Source organism: Polychytrium aggregatum, assembly GCF_025602895.1.
Source record: "Polychytrium aggregatum strain JEL109 chromosome Unknown BJ171scaffold_57, whole genome shotgun sequence".
NCBI lineage: Eukaryota > Fungi > Chytridiomycota > Chytridiomycetes > Polychytriales > Polychytrium > Polychytrium aggregatum.
Genome location: NW_026516259.1, coordinates 140,877 through 167,843, shown reverse-complemented (window position 1 = coordinate 167,843; position 26,967 = coordinate 140,877). Strand labels below are relative to the sequence as shown.

At 59.9% G+C, this 26,967-nt stretch overlaps 9 protein-coding genes across 9 annotated transcripts; 5 read left to right on the top strand and 4 right to left on the bottom strand.

Annotated features, from left to right (window-relative positions):
- Positions 1-2,097: 2,097 nt before the first annotated feature.
- On the bottom strand, positions 2,098-4,566 carry BJ171DRAFT_525052 (peptidase family M48-domain-containing protein). The gene is made up of 5 exons (XM_053112630.1): positions 4,249-4,566; positions 4,025-4,139; positions 3,492-3,796; positions 3,298-3,358; positions 2,098-3,132 (listed from the first exon to the last, which is right to left on the bottom strand). Exons 1-5 carry the CDS (start codon positions 4,499-4,501, stop codon positions 2,544-2,546), a joined length of 1,323 nt encoding a protein of 440 aa, XP_052962511.1. The 5' UTR covers positions 4,502-4,566; the 3' UTR covers positions 2,098-2,543.
- A 188-nt stretch (positions 4,567-4,754) lies between these two features.
- BJ171DRAFT_525051 (Sac phosphatase domain-containing protein) lies at positions 4,755-8,416 on the bottom strand. Its single transcript, XM_053112629.1, has 13 exons — positions 8,297-8,416; positions 8,073-8,179; positions 7,849-7,920; positions 7,570-7,697; positions 7,302-7,442; positions 7,075-7,149; positions 6,906-6,939; positions 6,321-6,750; positions 6,081-6,179; positions 5,762-5,967; positions 5,358-5,611; positions 5,161-5,221; positions 4,755-5,056 (listed from the first exon to the last, which is right to left on the bottom strand). The coding sequence occupies exons 1-13, from the start codon at positions 8,326-8,328 to the stop codon at positions 4,857-4,859; spliced, it is 1,839 nt and encodes a 612-aa protein (XP_052962510.1). The 5' UTR covers positions 8,329-8,416; the 3' UTR covers positions 4,755-4,856.
- Positions 8,417-9,359: 943 nt separating this feature from the next.
- On the top strand, positions 9,360-12,186 carry BJ171DRAFT_559644 (dynamic domains of succinyl-Coa:3-Ketoacid-coenzyme A transferase from Pig heart; the record flags this gene model as incomplete). Its single annotated transcript, XM_053113210.1, has 9 exons — positions 9,360-9,445; positions 9,782-9,868; positions 10,005-10,047; positions 10,190-10,282; positions 10,411-10,462; positions 10,648-10,864; positions 11,000-11,060; positions 11,213-11,320; positions 11,464-12,186. The coding sequence occupies 9 exons, from the start codon at positions 9,360-9,362 to the stop codon at positions 12,184-12,186; spliced, it is 1,470 nt and encodes a 489-aa protein (XP_052962509.1).
- Positions 12,187-12,414: 228 nt separating this feature from the next.
- On the top strand, positions 12,415-13,623 carry BJ171DRAFT_525046 (uncharacterized protein; the record flags this gene model as incomplete). Its single annotated transcript, XM_053112628.1, has 1 exon — positions 12,415-13,623. A coding segment is annotated over exon 1 (674 nt), but the record flags the coding sequence as incomplete, so codon positions are not given.
- Positions 13,624-14,346: 723 nt separating this feature from the next.
- On the top strand, positions 14,347-15,311 carry BJ171DRAFT_635586 (uncharacterized protein; the record flags this gene model as incomplete). Its single annotated transcript, XM_053115690.1, has 1 exon — positions 14,347-15,311. A coding segment is annotated over one exon (588 nt), but the record flags the coding sequence as incomplete, so codon positions are not given.
- Positions 15,312-15,982: 671 nt separating this feature from the next.
- On the top strand, positions 15,983-17,770 carry BJ171DRAFT_525044 (uncharacterized protein). Its single transcript, XM_053112627.1, has one exon. The coding sequence runs from the start codon at positions 16,060-16,062 to the stop codon at positions 17,722-17,724; it is 1,665 nt and encodes a 554-aa protein (XP_052962506.1). The 5' UTR covers positions 15,983-16,059; the 3' UTR covers positions 17,725-17,770.
- A 1,596-nt stretch (positions 17,771-19,366) lies between these two features.
- Positions 19,367-21,106, top strand: BJ171DRAFT_429481 (organic solute transporter subunit alpha/Transmembrane protein; the record flags this gene model as incomplete). Its single annotated transcript, XM_053107879.1, has 5 exons — positions 19,367-19,600; positions 19,816-19,909; positions 20,151-20,327; positions 20,493-20,677; positions 20,870-21,106. Coding segments are annotated over 5 exons (927 nt in total), but the record flags the coding sequence as incomplete, so codon positions are not given.
- Positions 21,107-22,036: 930 nt separating this feature from the next.
- BJ171DRAFT_251245 (uncharacterized protein) lies at positions 22,037-23,575 on the bottom strand. Its single transcript, XM_053106691.1, has 2 exons — positions 22,820-23,575; positions 22,037-22,647 (listed from the first exon to the last, which is right to left on the bottom strand). The coding sequence occupies exons 1-2, from the start codon at positions 23,433-23,435 to the stop codon at positions 22,238-22,240; spliced, it is 1,026 nt and encodes a 341-aa protein (XP_052962504.1). The 5' UTR covers positions 23,436-23,575; the 3' UTR covers positions 22,037-22,237.
- A 259-nt stretch (positions 23,576-23,834) lies between these two features.
- BJ171DRAFT_525041 (chaperonin Cpn60/TCP-1 family) lies at positions 23,835-26,606 on the bottom strand. Its single transcript, XM_053112626.1, has 3 exons — positions 26,352-26,606; positions 24,442-25,779; positions 23,835-24,260 (listed from the first exon to the last, which is right to left on the bottom strand). The coding sequence occupies exons 1-3, from the start codon at positions 26,533-26,535 to the stop codon at positions 24,037-24,039; spliced, it is 1,746 nt and encodes a 581-aa protein (XP_052962503.1). The 5' UTR covers positions 26,536-26,606; the 3' UTR covers positions 23,835-24,036.
- Between the last annotated feature and the right edge of the window lie 361 nt (positions 26,607-26,967).

Genomic DNA, 26,967 nt, shown 5'->3' with positions numbered 1-26,967 from the left:
AGAGCTCCGTCGTCCCACTCGTGGATGGAAGGTCATCCGCCCCTCAGTTCAGCTGCTTCAAGCAGACGATGGATGGCTGTTGTCTCAATCCCGCTCTCCGCGACAAGATCCAGGCCACCGTCGAGGCCATGACCCAGATCCAGTTCGAGGCATCCAGGCTGCTCAACCTGCACATCCTCCGGTGCATCGAGCAGGATCTTCCCGTCCCCGTCATCTCCAAGTCCACCCCTGCTTTCGTTCGCCAATGCTTCAGGATCGTCCAGGCCGATGCCCTCTCGCCGACCGGGGACAATGAGAAATACAACGAGCATCTGGTCGCTTCCTTTCGCGACTACCAGACCACTCGGCACGCAGACCTGCCTCCGGCCCCTCGTCTGCCTGATGGTGCTCACAGTCAGCTTCTCACACTGGCTGTCAATGCCTATGCCACCAACTGCACCACCCACCTCGACCTGGCCTACTGGCGACTCCTTCGCCGCTTCTGCGCTGCCGTCTTCCCAGCCAACAAGCACAAGCACGAAGCCATCGAGGCCTGTCTCGAGCTCTTCGAGAAACCAGGGCAGACTCCACCCAAGGCCGATCTCGAGTTCCTCTACCCGGACTTTGGCCACATCCTGGACGAGTTTCGGTACAGCAGCGACCAGGACCGCTTCCGGGCCCTCCATCGCCTCTCACACCATGTGGGAATCCTCGCCCGAGACAAGATGGTCGACAATGTCCACAAGTGGATCGACTGTGACATGCCCGCCCTCCGAGTCACCGAGCTGCAGCGCCAGGCCAAGCTGGACAAGCTCACTACCCAAGGCATTCCCTCCGACGACAAGAGGTTCACCACGGCCAAGTCTGAGCTCGGCACCACCAAGTCCAAGATCAACAAGCTGGCATCCAGGATCAACTGGGCCCTCAAGCAGCTCGCTCTCGACACTCCTCCGGCCGTGTGCACGATGGTCCCTCTGTGCACAGCCACGGCCAAGTATGTCAAGATCGACACCGTCGCACTCTGGGAGCTCCTGGGTCCAAAGAAGCGCCTTGGACTCACCAGGGACAAGCTCAAGGAAGAAGGTGATGACGGTGTCAACAACCAGGATCGTCTCTGGCGCAGTTGCTTCAAGCTGCGTAGTTCCCTCTTCCAAGAACGGGACGTGGACAAGAAGCTGTTCAACTACGAGATCAGCACCGATGGCATTGGATGCACCATCGGCCTCGTCAAGTTTCTGCCTCGAACCGATCACACCGAGACCATCGAGCCTCCTCCGACTGCCGAGCAGCGTATCCAGGAGCACATTGGCGACCCAGACCCCAACCGCACCACTTGGATTGGCATCGATCCTGGAGTCGGCTCCATCTTCACGGCGGTCATCCAAGCACCGGGCCACCAAGACGAGGTGGTCTCATTCTCCAATGGCCACTACCAGCACATGTGTGGCCATACGTCCAACACCAAGTGGCACAACACCATGAAGTATCGACTCAGCATCGAGACCTGGATGTCGACCACCCCCTCGCCCAAGGTGTCGTCCTCGGAGGCTTTCAAGGTCCATCTCACCCATGTCCTGCGACCGGAGCTGCGAGTGCAGCTCGACTTCCACCTTGGCAAGAAGGCTCGTCACCATCGCTTCACGGGCCACAAGAGACGCCAAGTGGCCGTCGACAGGATGTGCAAGGCCGTCCTGAAGCACGCCCCGAGGGAGAAGGATGTGGTGATCGCCTTTGGCAATGCGTCATGGCGACAAGGCAAGGGCTATGCATCCAGCCCTCGGAGGCAGCGGTTTGCTCGGTACTTTGAGCAGTTCGAGCACCACCGACGCCGTCCCAATCACCCTCATGGAAGCGTCAAGGTGGCCTCGACGAACGAGTTCAACACCTCGCAAGTGTGCTCCAAGTGCCTGGAGCCAGTTCGGTTGGAAGGACTCGATGCGCCCAGTGTTGCGAATTCCCACTTTGTCAGGAGCTGCAAGAATCCCAGCTGCCGGACAGTGTGGAATCGCGACGTCAATGCGGCGCGCAACATGATCGCAGTGTGCAGGTCGATTGTGGAGATCGGAGAGCGACCGGTGGTCTTCACTCGGAGGCTGTCAAAGTGATCTGTTTTATTTCTTGTGGCTTTGCTAGACGCGAGCACAACACATACTACTGTTCATGGAAACGGCTATATTGTCCCGTTTTTTTCTGAATAAAGTGTGTCTGGATGTGAATGCACGCACATATATCCCGTAGAATCAGAGCAAGGGCTACGGTTCTGGTTCCAGTTCCGGCTCCAGTTCCGGCTCCGGGTTTGTCGCCCGAGGCTCCTTGGCTGTTCAGAGCAGCTTTACTTTCACCCGAGGAAGGAGCGACTGGCACGGGTCTATTGGCGGCGTGCTCGGTCGAATAGTCCAACATCTCGCAGGGTGTGCTCACGCTGCAGAGGATGTGGCCGGCGAGCCACAATCCATCGATCTGCTTGCACCACAAACCAAGATCGATGCAGCCAGGGATATGGTCACAGTATGCACGCCGATCATCATTCAATGAGATCCACGCTGATGAGCACTGCTCAGCAACTAGACTTTGATGAGGTGGCTTTGCGAAACAATATCGTTCAAGGTGTCCTTGCGCGCCCACCAGAACGGCTCCTCCTTGGAAATGTGCTTTGCCAGCACCTCAAAGAGGGCGTGATCAACCTTTTCGATGGCACTGTCGACAGCCAGCGCTCGCTCGCTGCTGCTCTTGAGCTCATGGTAGATGGGCTTCTCCTTGAGGGACTCGATGAGCTTGTTGCGGGCTTCGTAGACAGCCAGGGCCGAGTCCAGCTGCTCGGTCATGTTCGTAGCGCGGTGTTCGTGCGATGGATGGGTGCTCAGGAACTCAAAGTCGTCCTCGTTGGCGCTGGCGCTTTGCTTTTGGAGCTCATCCAGGGTCACCCAGAAGTCGACGGCACCCTTGGGGTTGTATCCTGCCATGGCCATCAGATACAGGCCAATCGTGTCGGCCTCTGTCTCGCACATCCGGCTGTATGGCAAATCTGTCACGATCGGCTCCATAGTCTTGAGACTCATCCCGACAATGTCGCCGACGAAAGGTAGATTCACAGTCATGGAGTAGACGGTGCTGTGGATTGTGTTGAAAACCAGCGACGTAATGTACTGGATGCTGTCGCAAGCAAGACACAGTCAACGGAGCCACAGACCGCATCGTGGTATTTGTTCAGGTGTTGCCCGAGTGTTGTCGAGATGATGCAAACGACAGATCCCGAGCGTCAGTAGTCTACATCTCCATGGGGACTCCCTCTGCATCGGAGATCCGTGAGTCACTTACCCTTGTGTTTCGCCGCTGTGTCTCGACAAAACGTGAGCCAGTTCGTGGGAAAGCACCGCGGCTATGGGCGAATGGGATGCGACATAGACTCGGTGGTCAGCAAGGGGGGCTGCTATTGCGCCTGCGTCAGGTAGGGACGGGACCGGTGCGATGGCGAGCCCGTCGCATGCGGCTGTGGCCACGACCGAACCTACCAAATGCATCGAGCGACGGAGTCACCCGCATCAGACCCGTGAACACAAAGATCTTGCCAGACGGGATGACAAAGGCGTTGACAATGTTGTCGTCGTTGACCACAAAGACTTCCCAGGGACGCACTGGCCCAACCACGGCGCAGATGTCGGCGGCAACTTGGTGGACCAGCTTGACGTCGGGATCGCTGCTCGGCAGGAGCTTGTCCTGATAGGTTTGCAGTAGCTCGGCAAAGGCTTCGTCCGACTGTTTCAGTTCAGAGGCCTCGTCAATCAGCATTAGCCGACCCCGCTGGGTCAGAGGATGTCTGGACGCAGTGCAGTCGCCGTGGTCCGTTTGGGGATCGTGGATGAGGAACAGGGGCACAACATATGAGCATGCGCAACCACACCTGAGTTGCAGAAGACAGGGGCGCAGCATGTCCATGGTCCACGAGCACCACCCAAATCAATATCGGTATACTGCAAACGACTGAGCCCATGCTGTCCGAATGGTGTCGGGGAGGGCCAGCCGGACTCGGGGTCGCTGGCCTTACCGTTCGTAGGATAGGCCCACAAAGATGACGGTTCCCGTCAAAGGCAGGGACGCCAGGGTCCACATCGTCTTAGGGTATCTGGAGAACCAATTCCAGCGGTAGAAAAATGGAAGCGCTGCGGAGGGGTGGAGCAAAGGCAGGGGATCAGACAGAAGCCAAGATCAGCCTCGGCTGGACACCGGCGCTCGTATGAAAGGGGCTGGCTCGGCGTGCTTGCTGCCAACCTGTCACCAAGGCTCTGGTGCCTTGGACGAATGCCACGGCGACGCCGCCAAACAGCAGGGTCTTCTGCGCTGGCTGGGTCGAGTGAAATCCGCGGCTGCGGACCAGTGCGTTCGACGGGTTGTGGATCTGCAGCCCTCGGGAGATTCTGGGCGTTTGGAATCGCAGGGCCGCTGGCACAGACACGGGGGTGCGCAGGGCCAGGAGCCCTGGCCGAGCCACAGCCGGGAGCCTCAGGGCAAGTCTGGACTGCATCGTCAGAGTCTGGGTCAGGAATAAGCGGTGTTCGCTGGACAGGCGCTGCAGCCCAAGGCAGAGGGAATGAGGCGGGTGAGGAACGAGACGAGGGGAACGACGGCTGTTTTGTGTGCGCGCTATTTCGGGACGGCCGCGCAGGCCAATGGCAGCACAAGGCACCGCCACCCTGGGCTTGGCACCAGAACCATCCACGGCCCATCCACGGCCACCCACGATCCAGATCACGCCGCGGCAACTTGGTGGGTGGGTGTTGTGGAGCAACATCGGCTGTATACTCTCGGCGCCGACAAGCGCCGGCACCGGGTGCACTTCGCATCGGAATACATGGATCCATGATGCCAACACAGACAGTCTAGATCTGATGGAGCTTCTCCTTGCCCCAGGAGTAGGCGCTGTCGGCCTCTTGTTTGACTCCGGTGGTGTGGAACGGATCCGTCTCGACGAGATGAGGCCGTTCGACAAACTCGGTGCCCTTCATCACGATCAGCCGCAGGCAGGCGGCAGCCGAGAGACTCCAAAAGAGCAGGTAGAAGAGCTGTCCGGACAGGCGCTCTGAGCAGACCAGGATGCAGATACCGCTGGGTCAGTCAAGCGATTCCGGGCCGCGGGGGGGGGCGCAGATGGTTGCGAGCGCTCAATGGCATCCCTTGACTTACCGAATCGCACCGACAGGACCACGAACGCCATAAAGATGGAGAAAAGGGCGCCCAGGGGGAGCTGGAGGCGCGCCAGTCCAGGACAGCGCATTGTTCGAGGAAGGTAGCATGTTAGACCGGCGTAAGTCAATGAGCCACAGGCAATTGCATCTCGCAACATCGTCCCTTCCCTCTCCTGCTGCAGCGGATTTACTTACAGCAACATGATGAAGCTTGAGCTGGCTCTTGAACGGCGAGACGCCGGCGCTGACCTGGTACTTGCCCAACAACAGGTCAAACGAGTCCTGGCGCGTGCCATCAAAGTAGTTGTTCTTTACATATCGAATCAGCGAGTTGGCGCCATCTTGCAGCAGGCCGCCAAAGCCGCGCTTGCCCGTGCGGGTAAAGTCAGTCTTGAGAGCTCCTGATCCAGAGTACTGGTTGCTGATGGCATCGGCATTGTCCGCCCACACTGCAGGGGAAAAGTCCACAGCCGAGACGCGCAGCAGACGCCGATGGCAGTTAGAATCACGGCTCTTGCTCGTGTGCATCTAGAGATGCGACCTCAACCAAGGGCGTGGCCAGGGTGACGGACGGCCGCCCAACCGGCCTGGCGACGTACCGTTCTTGAACATCTTCTCAAAGTCGCCTGTATCTTCGACCGACTCCCGGGGACCCAGGATACCGAGATCGCGCAGCTGCTGAGTGAGCACACGCCGGGCAAAGACGCTCTGCACAACGTTGGTGCGATCCAAGCAGTCCATGCAGTTCGTTCGGATGACCGAGGACTGGACCTGGAGCAGCTGGTCACCATCGACACGGCAGTACCTGGAGGCAGCCGGGTCATCAGTAACTTGCACATTTCGATGGGGGGGGGCACAATGCTGCCGATGTGGTCACTCGGGCAGCAGTCCCACAACTAGGGCTGTCAGCGCACTTACCCTTGCTGATCCAGCTCGTCCTTGATGCTGTCAACCAGGATCGAGATGCGGTCCCATCTCATCTTGCGGCATTCGTGGTGGAAGTCAAAGTGCACGTATCTAGCGGGTTTGGGTTGGCCCAGCTCGGGATGCATCAGCGAGAGCATCACCGGTGGTTGGCGCTGGCTCGGGGGTAATGCGGTGGCATGTGCTTGGGCCTGGGAAAGCCACTGTTGTCCCATGTCTTGCTGCCACACTCACCTGATGCGGGGGTCACTCAGGTTTCGGACATGATACTCGAAGTCGTTGGCCAACTTCAGCTCGCCGCCTTTCTTGTCGATCAAGTTGACGGCGATTTGGTTGCCGTAGCGCTTGATCTGATCGACAAAGTGCTTTCGGAACGCCTCGCCGGTGATCAGGCCAGAGCTCTCGATGACCAGCTTGGGCTTGTACTTGACATTGACAACCTGTCTCCAGAAGAGCGGGATAGATCCGCGCGTCTGAACAAAGGACACTCGCTGGTTCGTCGCGGTGATGACCAGCTGCTCGGTCTCGACGTAGTTGGACACATTGCCCTCGATGTCAACTCCGCGCGAGTTGTAGCGGGTGCCCGCGCGATACTTGCTCCTGCGCGAGATGAGGGCGTAGGTGAACGGCCTGGCGTTGAGAGAAACGGCCTGGATCTCGACAACTGAACGGCAGAGAGATTGACGTGTCAAGGAAGCTCGGTCAGTAACCGATGAATCTGCTGAATGGCCTCCTGCTCCACTTGGTTGCTGTCGCCACGCCTCGCTGTCCGTGATTCAGCCGCAACGTGAAGACGAGACGCTTTGCGAGTAGCCTTACATCCACAGATGATCGGAAGGACGAATCTCGAAATCTGGAGCGGGAGAGCGTATCAAGTCGATCAGCCAACAGGACGAGCACTCTGGAGCAGCTGCCGCCCTTGCGCCCTATGATGCAGCGCGGAATAGACTCATTGACTCAAGGGACTCTGCGACAATGGAAAGTATACCTCGTTGCTGTCCTTGGTGGCGAGCTGGGTCAGCGGAGCGCTGAGGTATTCGTTCCAGAAGAACCGGTCGTCGGCCTGATCGCCAGATTACGAGACCGAGACATGATCAGTCTGCAGGAAACGAGGGCGTGGCAGCTCGGTAAAGTCCTAGCACCCACAGGTGGATATCCCGGGTCTAGAGCAGCCCATATCCGCCAGGGCTCGCGGCGATCGAATCTCAAACGCACCGTTCTCCAGAGGGGCTCCGAGCTCTTTGGGAATCTGGTTTGCTGGAGACTGCGGGTCAGGTCCAGGGTGTAGGAAAAGTAAAAGTATCCAGATCCTAAGAGGTCGTTCAGGAGGCCGATATAGACACCGTCGTCGCGGATCTACCCAACCCAGTCAAAGACATGCATCAGTAATGTGTGCATCGCCAACTACAATCAGCACAGGAATGAGTGGGCACGCCAGGCAAGTCTCACGATACATCATGTCACTGGTGGCGCCGCCTCCCACCTGCTGCTCCGAGAGATGCACAGTGCTCTTGGTGACCGACACGATCTTGTGTCCGGTGAGCTTGTAGATGTCATTTCCATCCAGACGACCCAGCTTGGTGCGGTTGGTGACGACGATGAGGTGATCGCCTGTAGAGTGGGGCACAGCCAGGGATGGACATCCGGGAGAAACTGAGTGAGCCGTCTGGCCTTGCGGGATGCATTCGCAAGGCAAGCTGGCTGGTGGTGCCAAAAAGGAGCTGGAGCAACCCCGACGGCGACGGGCGTGATGTCGACGTACCGCTGTTGAGTCGGATGAGGCCGATGAGTCCGTGGATCGTTTCTCCTTGGGCATCGAAGCTGGGCGAGTATGCTGCCATCAAGAAACAAACGGGTAAGCCAGCGATAGCCGCCCGCCTGGACAGCTGTGCCTGTTGCAGCTGAGATCCGATGGAAGCACAGCAAGGATGGGCTGCGTTGATCCGTCTCTCCTGAGGAGCGGCTGGCTTGGGTACGACAACCTACACTGCAACGAGATGGCAGAGGTGTCTCGCTGGATGACCACGGCTTCACGGGGAGAGAACGAGTCCAGGTACACAGGCTCGATGGCCAATGAATCGGACGAAGTGTAGCTGGGCAGAACGGAGGGAGCGAGGCTGTCAGCTGTCGAGCAAACCCAGGGATCGAATGCTGCCGTGGATTTGCGCCGGAGCCCGCCGACAGAGCACCGACGACGCATTGATCCTTACAGCTTCAAGGACTCGTGGACCGCGGCAGCCATGTTTTGAGACGGTGGCGGTTGCTGGATGAGGCGGGCGATGGAGGCGGGCGATGGAGGCGGTCTGGGCCGTCTGGTGGAGAGGGCCTGGTGCTTTTTGGTGGAGGCGACCCGGCTGTTTGGCGGAGGGCTGGGCTGGCCTTGCGGCTTGCTTCTGCCAGGGCCGCCGCGCCCTTGCCCTTGCCCTGCGCAGCCGACTGCGCACAGCCCCAGTCCTGACGCGCCTGCCGCGCACAAACACACGCTCGCATGTGATTGTCGCGGGGTGGTCACGGGCGCGCCCTTTTGCTGCGAAAGCACATCGACAGGCGAAAGCACATCGACATGCGAAAGCACATCGGCAGTTCGCATAGTGCGGACTGGCATTCAAGTCGGCGGGATGGATACCAGAACGGACGACATGATCAACGGCACGGGCAGTCTTTCCACTTGCCTTGCACTTTTCTGCATTTCCCCTGCATTTGCCTTGCACTTTCTGCATTTGCCCACACGATGCTATTCATAGCATGCACGGTCACCACCCGCAAACAACCCCGTCTGCCGCTTGCGCTGCCCGGGAAAACGCCCCCGCCTGTCCAGCCCCATCTGTGCACAAGATCTGGGCCTTTGTCGTCGGCAGTACCAACCCCCTCCTTTCCGCCGCTCCGGTTTCAGGCCACAGAGCGTGCGTTATGAAGCACATCTTTGGTCCGCCCTCGCCTCGGAACGGTCGGCAGCGCCATCCCACGCTATTCGCCCGTTCGGCGGCTTTAGCCTATTCGATTGGCCTCGCCTGATGCCATCCCCGGATCACACCCGCTCTTCAATTTTTCAGCCTCCGCGCAGCCCCTCCCCCCACACACATTGAAAAGCCCGGTCGTCCCTCCGTTTGGTTGTCCAGACGGCTTTGCTCTCCTCCTCCTCTGATCTTGCCTCTGTCTCCGTCTTTGGATCCGATTGCTCGAGTGCTCGCTACCATGTTTCTGAGTCGAGTTGCTGTTTCCCAGGTGCGCCGCGGCCCTCTGTCCTCCCTCCGCTGGTTCTCGGTCTCGGCCATGGCCTTGGGCAAGATTTATCCCTCGGCCACGGAGGCGATCAAGGGCATCGAGAAGAGCCAGACACTGCTTGTCGGCGGCTTTGGGTAGGTTGCGTCGTTCGGGTGGGTCCGGGTGGGTCTGGGGCCGAGCACACCCTCCGCGACTCTTGTCGGGCTTTCTGGACTCTGCGGTCGGCGATACCTGTCCATCGACAGCTCCACATCGTCGATCGCGCACGGAAATCAGTCCCGGGCTCCACAGACGCATGAACGTGGCAGGAGGAGGAGGAGGGGCAGCAGGCACGCCCTGCCATTGTCGTCCTGGTCGGATCTTCCGCACACGGTTTCGACCGCCGTCCACACAACCAGCTCCGACTCCGACCACGCGGCGCATTGCTGACATCCCTCCGCCTGTGCACTCCTCGCCTCGGCACTCTCCAGCCTCTGCGGTATTCCCGAGAACCTCATCGCCGAACTGAGAAAGAACACCCACATCAACGACCTCACCGTCGTCTCAAACAACGCTGGGTAGGCAACCGCCACGCTGGTGCGATGCGATGCGATGCGATGCGACTTGGTGTGGTGCTAGTGCCGGCCTTGTGCAATCTTGATCTCGTCGACCGCGCTTTGCTCACCGAGCTTTCTCCCATCCATCGGACCTCAGGGTCGACGACTGTGGACTCGGCCATCTCCTGAAGACCCGCCAGGTCTGCATCGCTGTCGTGGCTGCTCGTCCTGGCTGTGTTGCGTTCGCAACAGGCAGTGCCGGGCGCACCATTCTCGATCTTGGCCCGTCCGCTCCGCTCCACTGCATCTCGTTGCTCATGCGTTGTGCATTCTGCCCTCCAGATCAAGCGCATGGTCAGCTCCTATGTCGGCGAGAACAAAGAGTTTGAGAACCAGTATCTCAACGGCGAGCTTGAAGTCGAGCTCACTCCTCAGGTATTGTTTTTGTTCTCCGCGACCCACTGCATCGCCAGAGCCGCTCTCGGACACGGCCACGCACCGCAAGTCCATCTCGACTGACATGCGCATCGTCTGCTCCTCTGGGTTTTGTCGCTATCTTGCAGGGCACTTTGGCTGAGCGTCTCCGCGCCGGCGGTGCCGGCATCCCCGCCTTTTGTGAGTACTATGCATTGTATAACCGAGTCGGGCTGGAGGGCTCTTGCCACCTGGCAGCAGGCCATCGAGATGGGAGGGACCCAATGCAGTCGAAGGAAATCGAGTGCAGTTCGAGGAAACTCAGTGAGATGCGCTGTTACCGACTCGACCGCGATCCTCATGCCCCTGATGCATCACTCGGACAGATACGGCCACCGGCTACGGCACCACTGTCCAGGAGGGCGGTATTCCCATCAAATACGATCCTGCTGGAGGCCGCGGCAAGGTCCCTGCGATTGTCAGCGAGCCCCGCGAAACGCGCGAGTTCCACGGACGCAACTACGTCATGGAGAAAGCCATCACCGGCGATTATGCTCTGATCAAGGCTTGGAAGGCTGATACCGAGGGCAACCTCATCTTCCAGTAAGCATGCAAGGGGACTTGCCCCAACTCCCTTCCCACTGGCTTGTAATGCACATCCGTCACCAACATCCGATGTGGCTCGTGCAAACGCCTGCGAGGCAATGTGACTGATATCGATCGCTCTGGCTCCATCAGCCGCACTGCACGCAACTTCAACCCTGCCATGGCCCGCGCCGCCAAAGTCACTATTGCTGAGGTAAGAGCGCGCTGCAATCGGCCCAAGGCATTGCAGATCGAGTCGAGTGTGCTCGCAGCTCCCAAGGTCCCTTGTGTTATGCTCTTTAGTCTGCTACTTGGGATGTAGCTGATGACCTGTCTGGCTGACCCGCACATCTGCCAACGAAATAGGTTGAGGAAATCGTTCCAGCTGGCACGTTTTCGCCAGAAGACATCCATCTTCCAGGAATTTATGTGCATCGCATCATCAAGGGTGAGAAGTACGAGAAGCGCATCGAGGTTGGTACCGATATCGCTGCGGGTGTATTCGCGGAGCAGTTTCCACTATTGCAGATCCCGTGGCTGTACCTGCCATTGGCTTGCAACTCACATGGATTGTATCTTGCTGGCCCGGCCTCCTCCCAACTTTGACCGTCGCGCAGCGTCTGACCCTGAACACTGGCGATGGCTTGAATGTCCCCGGCAAGAAGGGCACTGGCCAGCTGCTCGATGATGCCGCCAAGCGCCGCGAGCTGATTGTTCGTCGTGCCGCCGCCGAGTTCAAGGATGGCATGTACGTCAACCTGGGCATCGGCATGCCGATGCTGGCCAGCAACTACATCCCCGAGGGCATGACCGTCCACCTGCAGAGCGAAAACGGCATCCTCGGCCTCGGCCCCTTCCCCAAGCCCGGCGAGCAAGACCCGGACCTGATCAACGCAGGCAAGGAAACCGTCACGCTGCTGCCCGGAGCCTCGATCTTCTCGAGCGACGACTCGTTCGCGATGATCCGGGGCGGACACATTGACCTCACCATCCTCGGCGGCATGGAGGTCTCTCAGTCCGGCGACCTCGCCAACTGGATTATTCCCGGCAAGATGGTCAAGGGCATGGGCGGCGCCATGGACCTGGTTGCCACCGAGGGCACCAAGGTCGTGGTAACGATGGAGCACACGGCCAAGGGCGGTCGGTCCAAGATCCTCGAAAAGTGCTCACTGCCGCTGACCGGCAAGGCTTGCATCGACATGATCATCACCGATCTGTGCGTTTTTGAGGTCGATCGGGACCGCAAGGTTCTCCAGCTGGTGGAGCTGATGCCGGGTGTCACCGTGGAAGACGTCAAGAAGAACACAGGATGTGCCTTTGAAGTGGCTCTGAGGAACTAATGTACTCATCCTGCTCGATCGACCCCTTCTCCCCTCCTCCGCCCCATTTGTCCCCGAACTCGTCATTATTCCCTCTGCCCTCGCCAAATGGCTCTCAATATATACTTATTCTTGGGTATCAGAGCAATGTCCTCGAAGAACAAGAGGCATCGTCCCCTGTCCAAGGCCCGTCCAAGGCCTGTCCAAGGCATACTCCTCCCTCCCCAACAAGCGGCATCCGATAATGATGACTCGTTGGGTCCGCTGCGAGTCAAGTATAAGGTATGTATTAGGCTATTGCTGTCGATGCCGAATGAAATAAAGCGATGCCAGCGGCAAACGCAGCCGGGATTGGATGCATCCGGTCGGGAGGTGGGCTCCCTTCCATCGTCTCATCCCGGAAGCACAAGTATTCATAGAGCAAGATCGGACTATTGGGCGACAGCAGCAAGGGAAGGAATGGAACCAAGAGAAGGAGATCCAAAGAAAGGGAGAGGGAGCTGCAGAGCCGCACAGGATCGAGGAGAAAGGTGAGGGTGCCTCTGTACCAGATCGAAACAGCCAATGGAGGCGATATCGAGCCGAGTGACAGAGAGTCGGCAGTGAAACAAGCAGGGCAAGAAGAGACACAAACTGGACCAGAGATCAGATCCACGGACAGGAGAAAGGTGGAGGAAGAAGAGGATGAATGCCTGGGGGGGGGGTGAAGGCACACCAAACTCAAAGACACGCAGAAGGGAGAGCGATCAAGCTCGAAAATCCCAAAGACAGGGTCGAGCACTGGCCGCTCCCATCAGCGATGGCTTCGGGTCGGTGGTGCTTCGTGGTCCGGCGAGCGCGTTGCTGTGCTTTAGTTCTGCACATGGAACTGGATGTTGGTGCCCTGGGCAGTCCAGAAGCCAAGGGCGCCAGCCTGGGTGAGATCCTCGAGCACGACGGAGCCCTCGGTGCCGGGGGTGAGAGTCTTCTGGGGATCGACTTGGTCGAGCGAGAAGTAGCAGGTGACAGTGGTGTGGGGAGGCACGTTCTGGCCGGTGAACGAGCGGGTGCAGTCCCAGACGGGGAAGTGGCCGGGCTCGACAAAGGCATAGACGTAGCGGGTGATGGAGTCGAGGCCAAGGGAGGTTTGGTAGACGACGGACTGGGTCTGGTTGCGGCTCCAGATGAGCGATTGGCCGTAGGTAGTCTGGGGGCTGACCAGGGTCAGGGCGGAGATCCCCGAAACCAGGGAGGCGACGGCGGCGACGGTAGCGATGAACTTCATGTTGACAGTAGAGAGACTGGACACGCAGAGGGTCTTGGTTGGGAGATGAGTACTCTGAGCTTCGAGGCGGTGGTTGTTGAGCAGATGCAGGATGATGAGTGACTGGGGATGGCTTCCAGGAGCAGGTATTTATGGGCGGAATCTGGAAGGGGGGGAGGGATGCATGCCACCGACGACGCGGGCCTTGGATGGGAGCCGCGGACATGCAGCCGACCGCGGCGCCGCTGGGGAAGGCCCCATGGAGATGCATGCGATACGACCGGGGAGATACGGGCGATGATGCAAACGGACGTTGCGCCTGACAAATTTGCAAGCCAGGGAGGCCATGCAGGACACGGCATGGGTCTCGGCCGGTGAAATTTGCAAGTCCGTCGAGCGCCCCAGAAGCCATGCAAGGGCCATGCAAGGGCCATGCAGAGGCCATGGCGGACAATGTTTGCCCAGGGGCGGCTGTGCCCTTGGTGGCGGACAACACCACTCAGCTGCGGGTGGGTGATGGGTGGGTCTGCCAGAGGGCATGGCGGGGACTGCCAGAGTCCATGGCCGAAGACGGGCTGTTGTCGTCCGGCGCTCGCCACAGGCAAATCTGCGTCCTCCCCGGGCAAATCTGCACCCCCCCCCCAGGCGGGCAAATCTGCTCGATCGATGCGCAAATCTGCGCCGTCGACCCGCAGCCATCCCTTGGGTGGATGGTGTTCGGTTGCACCGGCTGCGCGCCGTCCGTAACGCCTCGGGGCACAAATCAACGGCACAAGCGCACAAGCGATCCAACAGCGCGTCTGCGGTAACAGCGCAAGCGGTGGTCATCCTTGCTCAGCCATCCACTCGCGGGAGGGGGGAGGGTGGCTTGTCGAGACGCATCAAATTTGACCCTGCAGACCGGCCGGCCGGCAGTGGTTCGGCCTTTGTGGTCGGACATTTTTTTACCCCCTCTGGGACATGGCGCGAGTCTGTTATCGAGAAATATCAAATCCAAAGGCGATATCATCAAATCCACGTATCTTCTGCTGTGTCCTGCGCATCGGCTCCTTCGAGGCTTTGTCCCCAAACATGTCGCCATCGACGGCCCCGTCCTCCATGGGCCCCTTCTGTCTGTGGCTCCGGCCGATTCGCCCCTCGTCCCATGCATGCTTATCGCCGACGTCGCCCCCGCCCTGCCAGGACTTGCCATCCGTCGACGCCGTCATCATGCACCATGCATGGTGTTGGGCGTGCTTGTCATGTTGAGCATCGTGGCGGCAGTGTCCCTCCTATCCCGCCATCGAGGGCAAATTTGCCATGGCCCTCTCCCGTATCGGCCCGCCGTCGCCCTCGGGACGAACACTGATGGCGGCGGGCTCGGCGCGCATAAAAGCCGCCGGGTCGCCGCCGTCGGTCATGAACCTCATCCCGCTCCGACTGCTTCGATCTCCTCAGCCCCAGCCTCCACCAGCACTCGCTGTCTCTGCCTCTGCTTCCCCTCCCAAGAGCCCAAGCCCAGTCCCCTCCCGAATCCAAAGCCATGAAGTCCATCCTCGCCATCGTTGTTAGCGCCGTCCTCGTCTCGCTGGCTGCTGCCTTCTCCATCCAGGCTCCCGCCCAGGGCAGCACCATCCAGGCCGGCTCCACCGTCACCATCACCTACGGAGTCACCAACGCTCTGTCTTCCGGCACGGCCTTTGTCTACACCTACATCGAGCCCAACCACATCGAGCTCCCCCAGTGCAACAGCGCTCGCCCCTACACCGGCGGCTTGACCGTGAACTGCCAGTTTGTTGTGCCCCAGTACACCTTCCCGAACAACTCTCAGATCGCCATCGTCTTTGAGGATGTCAACTCCTATGGCGTGCCCAAGTACATCCTCTCGGACTACTACAGCCTGCAGCTCCAGGTCGTCAACTAATTCATGCGGTCTTGCGGACTGCTCTCGCTCTCTCTCCCTCTATCTCTATCTCTATCTCTTCCCCGAGCCTGTGCCGCTCGCATTTCCTCGTTCTTAATTTCCCACCCATGCTCCCCTTTGCGATAGCCCATGTCCGATGCCAAATGTACACCGTGAGGTGTCAGTGCCTGCTCTCCTCTCCCCTCCTCGCCTCTCCTTTCCTTTCTTCTATGCGACTTGAACTGTCCATCTTTTGGTCCTCTTTGGCCATCACAGACGCGCTGCACATTGGCCTCTCCTGGCAGTCGCCGTTGCGGCCGAGTCTATTTCTCTTGAGCCCTTGTTTCTGCCATTCCGCCTGTTGCAGTCCTCTGCGTCTTGCGGATCTATGACAATACAGCGCTTTTGATCACAATACTGACAAATCGGTGGGCCGTGCGTGGATACCCACAGGAAACATGGCGCCAAATGCAGGAGCAGTCGGTGCCAAATGCAGGAACATGGGCACCGATCCCACAAGGCCAGATACCGACACCGGAGTCAGGTGCGATGCCGGTGCTGTCTGGGACCACGTGTCCGGGGGCAGTGTCGGCTGTGTCCAGCATGACCGCTCGATCCGGTGACCGCGAGGTATCCGCACCTGTCCTTAAAACCCCTGTCCCGTCCTTCGTCTCGTCGCCCCCCATCGACTCATCACTTCCTTCGTTCGCCTCCTTCGTCCACCCCCCCCCATCTTTCGTCTCTTCTTTTGCACTTGTCCACTGCAGACATGGTCTTTGCATCGGCGTCAAACCCTTCCTCGTCGGCCCTCGACCCTGCCTCGACCCTCGTCGTGGTGATCCCTTACTCCAACCCTGCTCGCTACAAGCGTCGTCCGGAACTCCTGCGGGCCACTGTCGCCGGCCTGGCCGAGATTCAAAAGGCCCTCGTCGCCAACAATCGTCCCGAGCGTATCCTGGTCGTTGTCTCGGAGCTCGTCTACGAGGGCGACGACTCGGACTTTTCCGAAAAGGCACGGCTCCAGGCAAACCCAGGCCCGGATCTGCCCAAGGTCATGCATCTCATCTACACCGGCGTCAGCCGCAAGCACGTCCTCTGGTGCAAGGAGAACCTCATCAACCTTGCCATCCGCAACCTGACCCAGCCATCCCATCCCGCCGGCTCGTACGAGTCCAAGAAGCTCAGCCTCCTCGACCGCCCCGCTGGCGCCTTCAAGTACTTTGCCTTTGTCGACGGCGACATCGAGTTCGAGAGCCACCAGTTTGTCATCGATACCATTCAGCTGCTGGAAAAGAACCCACGTGCCTGGGTGCAGCTCTTTGAGCGGGCCAACATCGAGAACGTCGTCCCGACCCAGGTCAAGAGCTTTGGCTTCCAAGCCAACTCGGGACATGCCTACAAGTCCTACAACAATACCCATTCGGAGTACTGGCACCCGGGATTTGCCTGGGCCATCCACGCCGAGGCGTTTGTCGCCGTCGGTGGTCTCATCGACCGAACCCTGGGCAGCGCCGACCGGCACATGGCCATGTGCATCATCGGCCGTGGCCAGGAGTCGCTCCCCTCCAAGATCTCTGAGAGCTACAAGAGCATGGTCCTGGACTGGCAAACGAAGGCCACGGCCGCCGGGCTAGTGATACGATCCGTCCCGGGCACCATCAAGCACTTTTGGCACGGCGACCTGGCCAACCGCAAGTACATGGAACGCTGGGACATTCTCACCAAGCACAACTACCGTCCGCTCTTCCACACCACCACGAACGATCTGGGGCTCCTCAAATGGTCCTTCTGGGCCGGCTCGACCCTCCGAGCCGATGTGGCCTCCTATTTCAGTGCCCGCAACGAAGACGAGTCGCTCGAGGCTGCAAAGGCCCGATTTGCTGCCGCAAACCCTCGCCCTCAGCCGGGCAACAGAGACGGCCGGAAGCAGCGCTCGGCCAAGGGCAAAAAATACGTCCACGACCCGCAATTCAGCGCCGACGTTGACGATGAGCTTCCATTTGGCGGTGGCTCTGACTCTCCCAACGGCAATATCACCTACATCTACAATTCCGACGACTCTGCCTCGCCCAACGGCGATCACCACCATCACCATGTCCACGGCCACCACCACCATCCCCGCGGCCCGGATCTGAGCGGACCTGGTACAGATAACAACTACCCCGGCGCCGATCTGAGTGGCCCTGGAAACGATGGCATGTATGGCAGCAGGTCGATCGCCGCCGACATGAGCAGCGCGGTTGGCCAAGTTGCCGGTGCCATGAGCGGCCTGTTCAGCGGCGGCGGCAGTAGCAGCTTTGACAACTCAGGCTCGGGCTTCAACAACCCAAGCTCGGGATTTGATAGCTCGGGCGCGGGCTCGGGCTCGGGCTCGGGCTTCTACAACAGCACATCAGCCGGATTCTTCCCGTCCATGTACGCTGGCGGCCTCTAGAGAACAGCAATACAACTTGGTTGGTGTTCGTTGTGCTCTCCTCAAACCAGAGACTGCCCTCGCAGCGGGTGCGGTGGCCCTGATGCTGTGTGGGATCTCGCGGATGCTGTTGGTTTGGAGGCGGGTGTGTTGGTCGGCCGATGTGTTGACGGGTATCACTTTTGTGTTGACCTGCGCTGTTGTGATTGCCGGCCTGTGTCGTCGATGTATTTGGCCCCTGTGCTGCGCCTGAGGCAGGGATGGGGCCACAACGATACAGCGATACATACAGCCAGCGCGGAGCACCGATCCAGAGATGCACACCGCCCCGATGCTGATGTTGGTGCTGCTGCTGCTGCTGGTGCTGGTGCTGGTGCTGGTGCTGGTGCTGGTGCTGCTGCTGGTGCTGTTGTTGGCCAGCGCAGACACATCGGTATTGCCTGCCAGCAGCATCAATCAATCAATGCCGACCAGATCTGTCGACGCAGGCTGGACCACATTTGTTTGTGCAGCGGGGGCTGCACGTTGGTCGCCCGCGTTGCACCGGCTTCCCCGTGTCCGCGTCCGCGTTGGGGCGGGTTCCCATCGTGCCGCGGCTGGGCCATCCTTGGCTCCTCCCGCCGCTGCTCTGTTCCCTTCGCTCGCTCTGGCCAAGATCCATCTGGCAAGCCCGGACACCGGTCCTGCAACGAACAACATCAGCACCAGCACCAGCACCAACACCAACACCAGCATCAGCATCAGCGCCGCCCTTCAGCTTGTCCGCCACCACCAAATAGCACCCGTCATAGCTGGTAAGCTGCGGGAGGCGTCCGGACGACCCTGATCCAAGGGCCGCTGAGACCCTGTTGCTGGGCCCCCGTATTGCCCGCGACGGCGGTTTCGGCCAGCTCCTCTCCTCCCCCCAGGGCCGCGATCACCGACTCATCCGGACAGACATGCACAGATCCTGCATGTGCTCCTTGGCACGATACACCGGGGCTCTGGCGGCGGGTGGGCTGGCTAAGCTTTGGCCTGCTGCCGCTCGGCTCCAAACAGCAGCAGCCCCCTGCTCCCACAGTCGTCCGTCACCCTTTTGTATGCGAGGGCAACTCTGTTCGGGTCATCCCTTCTCCCACGGCCCGCCAGGCAGCAAGCCCTCCATGTATCGCAGGGCTGCCCTGCGAATCGGTCCGGATATGCTGAGCCGTTCCTCTATCCCTGCTTGCTGGCAGATCCAATCAAGGTGCCCAGCATCACACTTCTCAGCACAAGCATCAGCGAGCCTTGCCATCCAACTTGGTATCTGCTGTGATTCCACTGCCTCCCCCGATCCCTGACCTCACGCCCAAATCGACATATTGCCATATTCCGAGGCGACACTGCCAATCCAACCCCTGCGAGCAGCTGGCGGCATATTCGAGCATATTCGAGCACATTCAAACACGGCTGAGCTCACCCAACCACATCCAGGCTCGCCAAGAGCGCCGCCATCCAAGGTCATTTCGGCGGGAACCGTTCTCTCGCAGTCGTTCCGTTTCCAAAGCGGACGTCATAACGACCCCATCGACACAACCCAGCCGTCCAAGGTTCCAAAACCGAGTCTCCCCTCCCGTCAGGCGTGGCGACTCTCTTCTTCTCCACCACAGCCCATCCCCTTCCGTCGAGTGCACACACCACCATCATGTTTGACAAGTGTGTCTCGGACGTCTCGACCAACTCGTCGGTGAGCAACTTTTACCACCCACAAAGCTCCTCATGGAACCCCTTCCTCGACCCCAACGAGTCGCCGTACCTCTGGATCGGATGGATCGCGGCCGGTGTCTTTGCCGCCTTTGCCACCTTCACCAGCTCCATCCTCATCATCCAGCATTGGCTCAACTACACCCGGCCGCAGTTTCAGAAAGCTTACGTCCGGGTAAGGCCCAGCAACGCAGTGGACAGGAGGGAGGGGCATCGGCTTGTATCGTCAGTCTCTGCGGCAGTCAGACCGAGTGTTTGGATGAATGCCTGGCTAAAGGCGCCGAGGGCTCTTGACGCACGGCCAATGTGAAGTTGATGATCTCCGTGTTCGTACTCATGCTCCTGCTCGTGCTGTTGCATCGTTCTGCTCCCCCAACGCCCCTCATCCAGATCCTCGCCATGGTCCCGATGTATGCCGTCTGCTCGTGGGTTTCCTTCCGATATTACAAAGAAGCGATCTACTTGAACGTCATGCGCGATTGCTGTATGTATTCCAGCAGAGACTCTCGGTCAACTCCCTCATCAACGTCCCTCCACATGCCCCAGTCGATCGGGTCTAGCTAGACTTGCTGGTGTCGAAGGACTCTATTTGCCCGCGGTGGTCGATGCTTGTTATTGGGCCATTGAATCGCCCTCGCCTTGTCGATGATCACTGTGATCCGTTGACACATGGATCCACACTCATTCCTGGTTTCTCCCATTCCGGCTTTCCCATCACCCGCCAGACGAAGGATTTGTCGTCTATAGCTTTTACAACCTGTGTCTGCAGTATCTGGGCTCGACACCTGCCAAGCAGCGGGAGCGACTGGCCCGCAAGTCAAGACAGCGACTCCCGCCGCCGATGTGCTGTTTCTACTTCGATCCAAGCCACAAACACTTTCTCTCGCTCTGCAAGCTTGGCAGTTGAGTATCGTCCACAGCGAGCCTTGGTGTCTGTCCCGTGCCGCTTATCGTTTCCGGCATCGGCCTTTCGATCGCTGCGGGGAGAAAGGGATGGCTGCGTGTGGAAGGACTGCGGCTGGTGCTGACGGGCCTCGCATTTTTCATTGTGCTGCCCCCCCCCACAGTCGTGCAATATGTCGTTGTTCGAGTCACAACCACGTTCTTCGCCGTGGTCTTGGAGTCCATGGGCATGTACTGCAACGAGAGCATGTCGCCCATGTTTGGCCATTTCTGGACAACACTGGCCAATGCCGTCGCTATGAGTTTGGCCATGTTCACGCTCATCACTTTCTATCTCGCCGTGCGCAAGGTCAGTGAAATCACTGCTGCTCCTGCTGCTGCTGCTGCTGCTGCTGCATATGTGTGCAATTGCACATTTATCCATTTGGATATGCATGCTCTTGCACTGCTCTCTTGAGGCACTTGGATCCAAAACCCACGATCGGTCGCATGATGGTGCTAACCCGGTGGGCTAAACTGCTGCCGTTTCCCACACCTGCAGGATATTTCGCGGTTCCATCCCGTGTGGCAGTTTCTGTCGGTCAAGTTTGTGATCTTCTTTGGGTTCTGGCAGAGCTTTGTCATCAAGGTCCTGGTGAGCGCCGGATGGATCCAAAACAGCGAACACTGGACGATCGAAGAGCTCAGTATCTCGCTGCAGAGCTTCATGACCTGCGTCGAGATGGCCATCGCGAGCATCATCCATCTGTGGGCGTTCCGCTACGAAGACTTTATTCCGGGCATCGGGCACCTCTCGAGCTCCGAAGAGAACCAAAGTCTCAACCACGAGCCCGGTGCGAGCCGCCCCGACACCGACCCGGCACAGGACCCGAGCCCCGACGACGCCGAGATTTTGCTGGCAGGCAGCCGCAGTCGACCCCGCACGGCGCGGGTGCGTGCATGGTGGAAGGGGTTCCTGGACGCCATCAACTGGTCGGACGTCATCATTGACGTGGGCCACTCGGCCGGGTTCATCATCGGACGGCTCAAGCGCATCTTTGGCAAACTGATCTTTGGTCGCCGCTACGAGTACTCGCGATACGATAGCGATATCATCGATGCCTATGATGAGGGCCGCGACTTTCCGGGTGAGATCCGGCTTGGATCGGACACTAGCATTCCGACTGTGGAAACTGCCGGCGACGATGATGACGATGACGATGACGATCAAAACGACGATCACAATGACGATGTCGATGTCGATGGCAATGGCAATGGCAATGGCAATGGCGGTGCTGATGATGGCGGGGTCAACGGGCATGGTGACGATACGACACGGTCAGCACAACCTGCAAGCTCCAACGACGAAGCCTCGGCCGCAGCCCGCTCCATCGTGTGATCCAAGCCAGATGCAGTCCTTGATATGCGACATATCCCGTGCCTGAAACCCCTACTCTTCTCATGGCGCCTGTCGCCGCGATATCCTCTGCCTGCTGGCATGTTTGTCTGCTCAGCCCCAAGCCCCCTGCTGCCATCGTCACCAGTCTGTGCCTTGTATATCTAACCCTCCCCCGTCGGTCCCGATCCCTCTTCCGTCCGCATCCACACCACTCGTTTTTGTCGCCTATTTATTGTGCTCCGGGACGCACCCGTCGTTGAGGTCGCTGAACAGCTTCGTTTGGCCCAAATACACACACTCATCCGCCACGCTGCCGATTCCCGCAACCCTGCACTGCGTTTGTTGGCTTGCACGCTGTGGTCATGCTTGAACGTCGCATGGGCAAGCTGGGCGTGTATTCTTTGAGCTGCATGTAGAGTGTAAAAGAAAGGAGTGGGGAGGCGGAAGGGTGGGCGATAAGGAGGGATTGCTACGAATCCTTTCGGGGGGGGGGACCGGATCGGGGTTATGGAGAAGGAGATGTAGTCAAATCTATACGACTCTCGAGTTGAGAATGTTGAAGACCAGAATGTCGCTGGCTCCGACGGCATCGAGTTGGTCCATGATCTCGGCCTGCTTCTTCTTTTCGATCATGGACGAGACAGCCACCCAGCCCTCGTAGACGCCGTTGGACAGGTCCTCGAGGTTGCTGATGGTCGGAGCCTTGTTGCCGGGGGTGATCTTGATGGCCTCGGGCAGGCGCGAGCGGTGGATGTTGTAGTTGCAGAGGACGTAGCGCTGGGCGGCGATGACGCCTTGGATGCGCCGAAGAATGGTGCCGATCAGGGGCTGGGTCTGGCGCTTGTTGGGATTGCAGACGAGGACGGCCTGGGTTCTGAGGATGTCGCCGATGGCATGGAGCTTGGCAGCGCGCATGGTCTCGCCCGATTCGACGAGATCGACTGCCATCGGAAATGGGGACACGGGTGCGATTGAGGACGTTAGCACGGTGTCTGGATGGATCATCGGGCTATGGCAAGAGCCGTCATGGCAAGAGCCACAGCAAGGGCGATAGGCACAATGGCGGCAGATCCGTCTCCCTCCAGCGATCCAGAAACGACAAGGTCAACTCACCAATGCCGTCGGCAAGACCGAGGGCGCAGGCAGCCTCGACCGATCCAGAGACGTAATTGATGCGAGTTTGGGTTGTCGGGGTGCTGATGTTGCTGTGGTTGATGTGCTCGGTGGGTGGCTGGGCGGCCTCGGCAGCACGCTTCAGGGCCTGCTCGCCCTGCTCCTTGGTGTATCCGTTCGGGAACTGGGCGAGTTCGGCCTCGAGGGCGGCAAAGTACTTTGAGACGACATAGGGAAAGCTGGTGACGATGCGCTTGCCGACGAGGTCGAGGGGCGAGCGGATGGTTTCGCTGGCCGAGAGCGGGGCCTGGAAGGACAGCGAGCACGAACCAAAGCCAAGGGACAAGAGCTCCTCGACATAGGCACCGCTCTCGGCCACCATGTCCTGGCCGGTGATGCCCAAGTCAACGTTGCCCTCGCCCACGAACTTGGCAATGTCGTGAGCCGGCAAGAACACCAAGGCCAGCGGCTGGTTGGTCGAGAGGGCAACGTCGAGCCGGTTCTTGCGCACAAACTGGATGTCACTGCCCTCGAGCAGCTTGAGGACCTGCTCGTGGAGCCGGCCCTTCTTGGGGATGGCAAAGAGGAGACGGTCGGTCAGATCGGAGACGTCCATGGTGCTCGGGATGCTGAGGATGCTTGAGGCAGGGAGGTGCGGTCCAGAGGGCAGATGGCAGACGGCAGATCAGGGCTGGACTGGGCTGGGCTGGCGGGACGGCGATGGCTCCGCTGATCTGGCCGGAAAACAAGCGAGGCGGGTGCGCGGCTTGGATGACGAGTGGCTGACAAGATGCGCAGCAAGCTTATCTCCATCGGGGGTGGCTCGCGCACGGGAAGGTGCTGGCCGTTGGCTTGGTCGCTGGAGCAGATGGGGCAGATGGAGCAGATGGGGCGGATGGGACAGAGTGCAGGCCGGAGACGGCCCGGCGATGCGCAACCCGAGCGGCCGGAGCCGGAGCCGGACCGGAGACTGTTCTGCCGCAGCGCCCCTCTCAGATCGGCGATCGACATGCTGGTGAGAATGATCACGGTCGTTATATTGTTGTGCAAAGTGCCACGAACATGGCGGAAAGAAGCAGCGGTCGGTCGCTGACGAAGGGAGTGGGATGAAGAGGCAGGAATGCATGCCTCGGGTCGGCGGAGAGTGGGTGGAGTGGTGAATGGCGAGTGGTGGACGGGATATATAACAGGGGAGTGGGGCCAGAGGAATAGCTATTTTACATCATGCCGCCCATGCCGCCCATGCCACCCATACCGCCCATACCGCCCATGGGAGGGGCAGCAGGCTCGGGCTTGGGGGCATCGACGATCATGCACTCGGTGGTGGTCAGCAGCGAAGCAACGCTGGAGGAGTCGACAAGGGCAGTGCGGACAACCTTGAGAGGATCGATAACACCGTCCTTGACCATATCGACGTACTCGCCGGTGGCGGCGTTGTAGCCTGGTAGGAGAGACCGGGGAAGGCATGATGAGTCCCAGACGACACACGGCTCGTGGATGGCGGGGTTGCCATAATGACATCACAACGAGATCACAATGACATCACAATGATATCACAATGATACCACAACGAGATCACGATGACATCGCAATGACATTGGGATCGCAGACCAGGGACTTACCAAAGTTGAAGTTCTGGGCCTCCTTGGGAGCCTCGGGGTTGTAGCTCTCGAGCAGGCGGCCGACGACGACGGCGCCCTCGACACCGGCGTTGTCGCAGATGGTCTTGCAGGGGGCGAGGATGGCCTTGCGGACAATCTCGATACCGAGGTTCTGGTCAAAGTTGTCGCCCTTGATGGTGCCGAGGGCCTTGCTGGCCTTCAGGAGAGCCGTACCGCCACCAGGGACGATACCCTCCTCGACGGCAGCGCGGGTGGCGTTGAGGGCATCGACGAAGCGGTCCTTCTTCTCACCGACCTCGACCTCGGAGGAGCCGCCGACCTTGATGACGGCGACACCGGAGGAGAGCTTGGCAAGACGCTCCTGCAGCTTCTCGCGCTCATAGTCGCTCTGGGTGGAGCTGATCAGCTGGCGGATCTGCTCGGCGCGGTGGCTGATGGCCTCCTTGGAGCCGCCGCCGTTCAGGAAGACAGTGTCCTCCTTGGTGACAGTGATGCTGTTGGCGGAGCCGAGGTCTTCGGGGGTGAGTTTGTCGAGCTTGATGTCGAGCTCGTCGGTGAAGACGGTGCCGCCGGTGAGGATGGCCATGTCCTGGAGGATAGCCTTGCGGTTGTCGCCAAAGCCGGGGGCCTTGACGGCGCAGACAGAAACCTGGCCGCGGAGCTTGTTCAGGATGCAGGCAGCGAGGGCCTCGCCGTCAACGTCCTCGGCGATGATGAGGAGCGGGCGACGGCGGGTGGCCGAAATCTCGAGGGCGGGGAGGAGGTCCGAGAGCTGGCTGATCTTGCGCTCGCACAGCAAGACAAAGGGCTTCTCGAACTCGACCTTTTGCGAGCGAGTGTCGGTGATGAAGTAGGGCGAGATGAAGCCGCGGTCGAAGCGCATGCCCTCGGTGATCTCGAGCTGATCGTCGACGGTCTTGCCCTCCTGGATGGTGATGACACCCTCCTTTCCGACCTTCTCCATGGCCTGGGCGATCAGGTTGCCAACGTGCTTGTCGCCGTTGGCCGAGATGGTGGCGACCTGGGCAATCTCCTGGGTGGTGGTGATGACGCGCGAGTTGTCCTTCAGGTACTTGACGACGAGGTCGACGGCCTGCTGGACACCCTTGCGGAGATCCATGGGGTTGACACCCTGGGCAATGTTCCGCAGACCCTCGACAAAGATGGCGCGAGTGAGGACAGTGGCGGTGGTGGTGCCGTCACCGGCGGTCTCGTTGGCCTTGTTGGCAACGTCTTGGACAAGCCGAGCACCGAGGTTCTCGAGCTTGTCCTCGAGGGTGATGGACTTTGCGACAGTGACACCATCCTTGGTGATCTTGGGAGAGCCATAGGGCTGGTCTGTTTCATGCGCATAGCGAGGATGGCCGAGGGAGGAAGGGGAGAGGAGGAGGTCAGAGATCGACAGCGGCATTGGCAAAGCCACACGCCCACCCAGAGCACAGGCAGAGGAGATCGGAAATCGCGTGTAAGCCTGGCTGCGGAGAGGCAAACGCCTCTGGGCTTTGGTCGCGCCGTCGCTGCCGAGGCTTGCTGCGAGAGGTCTGACGCTTCAGCTCCGCACGAGCCAGAGCGCTGCCGACACAGATCCAGATCCAAATCCGTCTGGCCAAATGGATGGCTAGTAGCCCTCTCCAGATCACAGCAGCGCAGGGTCCGCAGCGACCCGGGAGCAGTGCCGAGGGAGCTGCCACTGCATTGCAGAATGTGGCTGCGCTGGCACACTTGACACAGGCAACGAGACATCTGCTGGTCTGGATTCGGGATCTGGTCTGATCTGGTTTGATCTAGACTGATCTAGACCCTGGCGAGATCGGGATATATGCCACATCGCGATCCAGGTCGATGGAGCCGCTCCGTCATGCGATGCCGCCACAGCCCGGACTCGGCAGTGCATAGCAAAGCCAACTTACCAATGATGACGTTGCGGCCCTTGGGGCCAAGGGTGACGGCGACGGCTCTGGCGAGGATGTCGACACCGCGAGCCAGGGCCTGGCGACCGTCCTGGCCAAAGGCAATGACCTTGTGGGAGTACGACCGGGCCAGCAGGGCAGCGGGCTTGTGGGCGACGGGGCGAGAGAGAGCAGCGCGGAACATGGCAGGCGTGCGGACGGGCAGGAGGATCCGGCAGCAGAGCAGCGGCAGAGGAGGAACTCGATCGGTCGGGGTGGGCAGGAGGGCTGCAGGACGACGCCTTTATGTTTGGGCGACTTGCATGGATCCGCGGAAGGGCGGAAGAAAAAACGTCTCGCTGGCTGCGCGAGACGTGGGCGAGACGCAGGCGAGATGGATGGCGAGATGGGGAGCGAGACGGCTCGTGCGCAGCATGCGCAGCCGCGGCGCTGTTCGGCCGCGCACTGTCGCTGTGGGGCGCGCATGTGTGTGTGCGTGCTGGCGACGCACGTGCCGTCTCGCCCTGCATCTCGCCCTGCATCTCGCCCGCGTCTCGCCCGCGTCTCGCCTCTCCCGGACCACGCCCCGGGACGGCGGCGGTTTTGCGGACGGAACGCCCTCCGTTTGGAATGCCAG

What these genes read in the sequence shown, in the direction of transcription:
- BJ171DRAFT_525051 (XM_053112629.1), bottom strand. Translation starts at nt 8,328, where the DNA reads ATGGCTGCCGCGGTCCACGAGTCCTTGAAGCT. An exon ending in CTGAGTGACCCCCGCATCAG is followed by an intron (nt 6,180 to 6,320) that starts GTGAGTGTGGCA and finishes CAAACCCGCTAG; the next exon opens with ATACGTGCACTTTGACTTCC. An exon ending in GGTCCTGTCGGTGCGATTCG is followed by an intron (nt 5,057 to 5,160) that starts GTAAGTCAAGGG and finishes TGGTCTGCTCAG; the next exon opens with AGCGCCTGTCCGGACAGCTC.
- BJ171DRAFT_525041 (XM_053112626.1), bottom strand. Translation starts at nt 26,535, where the DNA reads ATGTTCCGCGCTGCTCTCTCTCGCCCCGTCGCCCACAAGCCCGCTGCC. An exon ending in GGGCCGCAACGTCATCATTG is followed by an intron (nt 25,780 to 26,351) that starts GTAAGTTGGCTT and finishes CGCATGAAACAG; the next exon opens with ACCAGCCCTATGGCTCTCCC. An exon ending in GGCCCAGAACTTCAACTTTG is followed by an intron (nt 24,261 to 24,441) that starts GTAAGTCCCTGG and finishes CTCTCCTACCAG; the next exon opens with GCTACAACGCCGCCACCGGC.
- BJ171DRAFT_525052 (XM_053112630.1), bottom strand. Translation starts at nt 4,501, where the DNA reads ATGCAGTCCAGACTTGCCCTGAGGCTCCCGGCTGTGGCTCGGCCAGGG. An exon ending in TCCGTCGCTCGATGCATTTG is followed by an intron (nt 3,359 to 3,491) that starts GTAGGTTCGGTC and finishes ATTCGCCCATAG; the next exon opens with CCGCGGTGCTTTCCCACGAA. An exon ending in CACAGCGGCGAAACACAAGG is followed by an intron (nt 3,133 to 3,297) that starts GTAAGTGACTCA and finishes TGCTTGCGACAG; the next exon opens with CATCCAGTACATTACGTCGC.
- BJ171DRAFT_251245 (XM_053106691.1), bottom strand. Translation starts at nt 23,435, where the DNA reads ATGGACGTCTCCGATCTGACCGACCGTCTCCTCTTTGCCATCCCCAAG. An exon ending in CGGTCTTGCCGACGGCATTG is followed by an intron (nt 22,648 to 22,819) that starts GTGAGTTGACCT and finishes TTCCGATGGCAG; the next exon opens with TCGATCTCGTCGAATCGGGC.
- BJ171DRAFT_525044 (XM_053112627.1), top strand. Translation starts at nt 16,060, where the DNA reads ATGGTCTTTGCATCGGCGTCAAACCCTTCCTCGTCGGCCCTCGACCCT.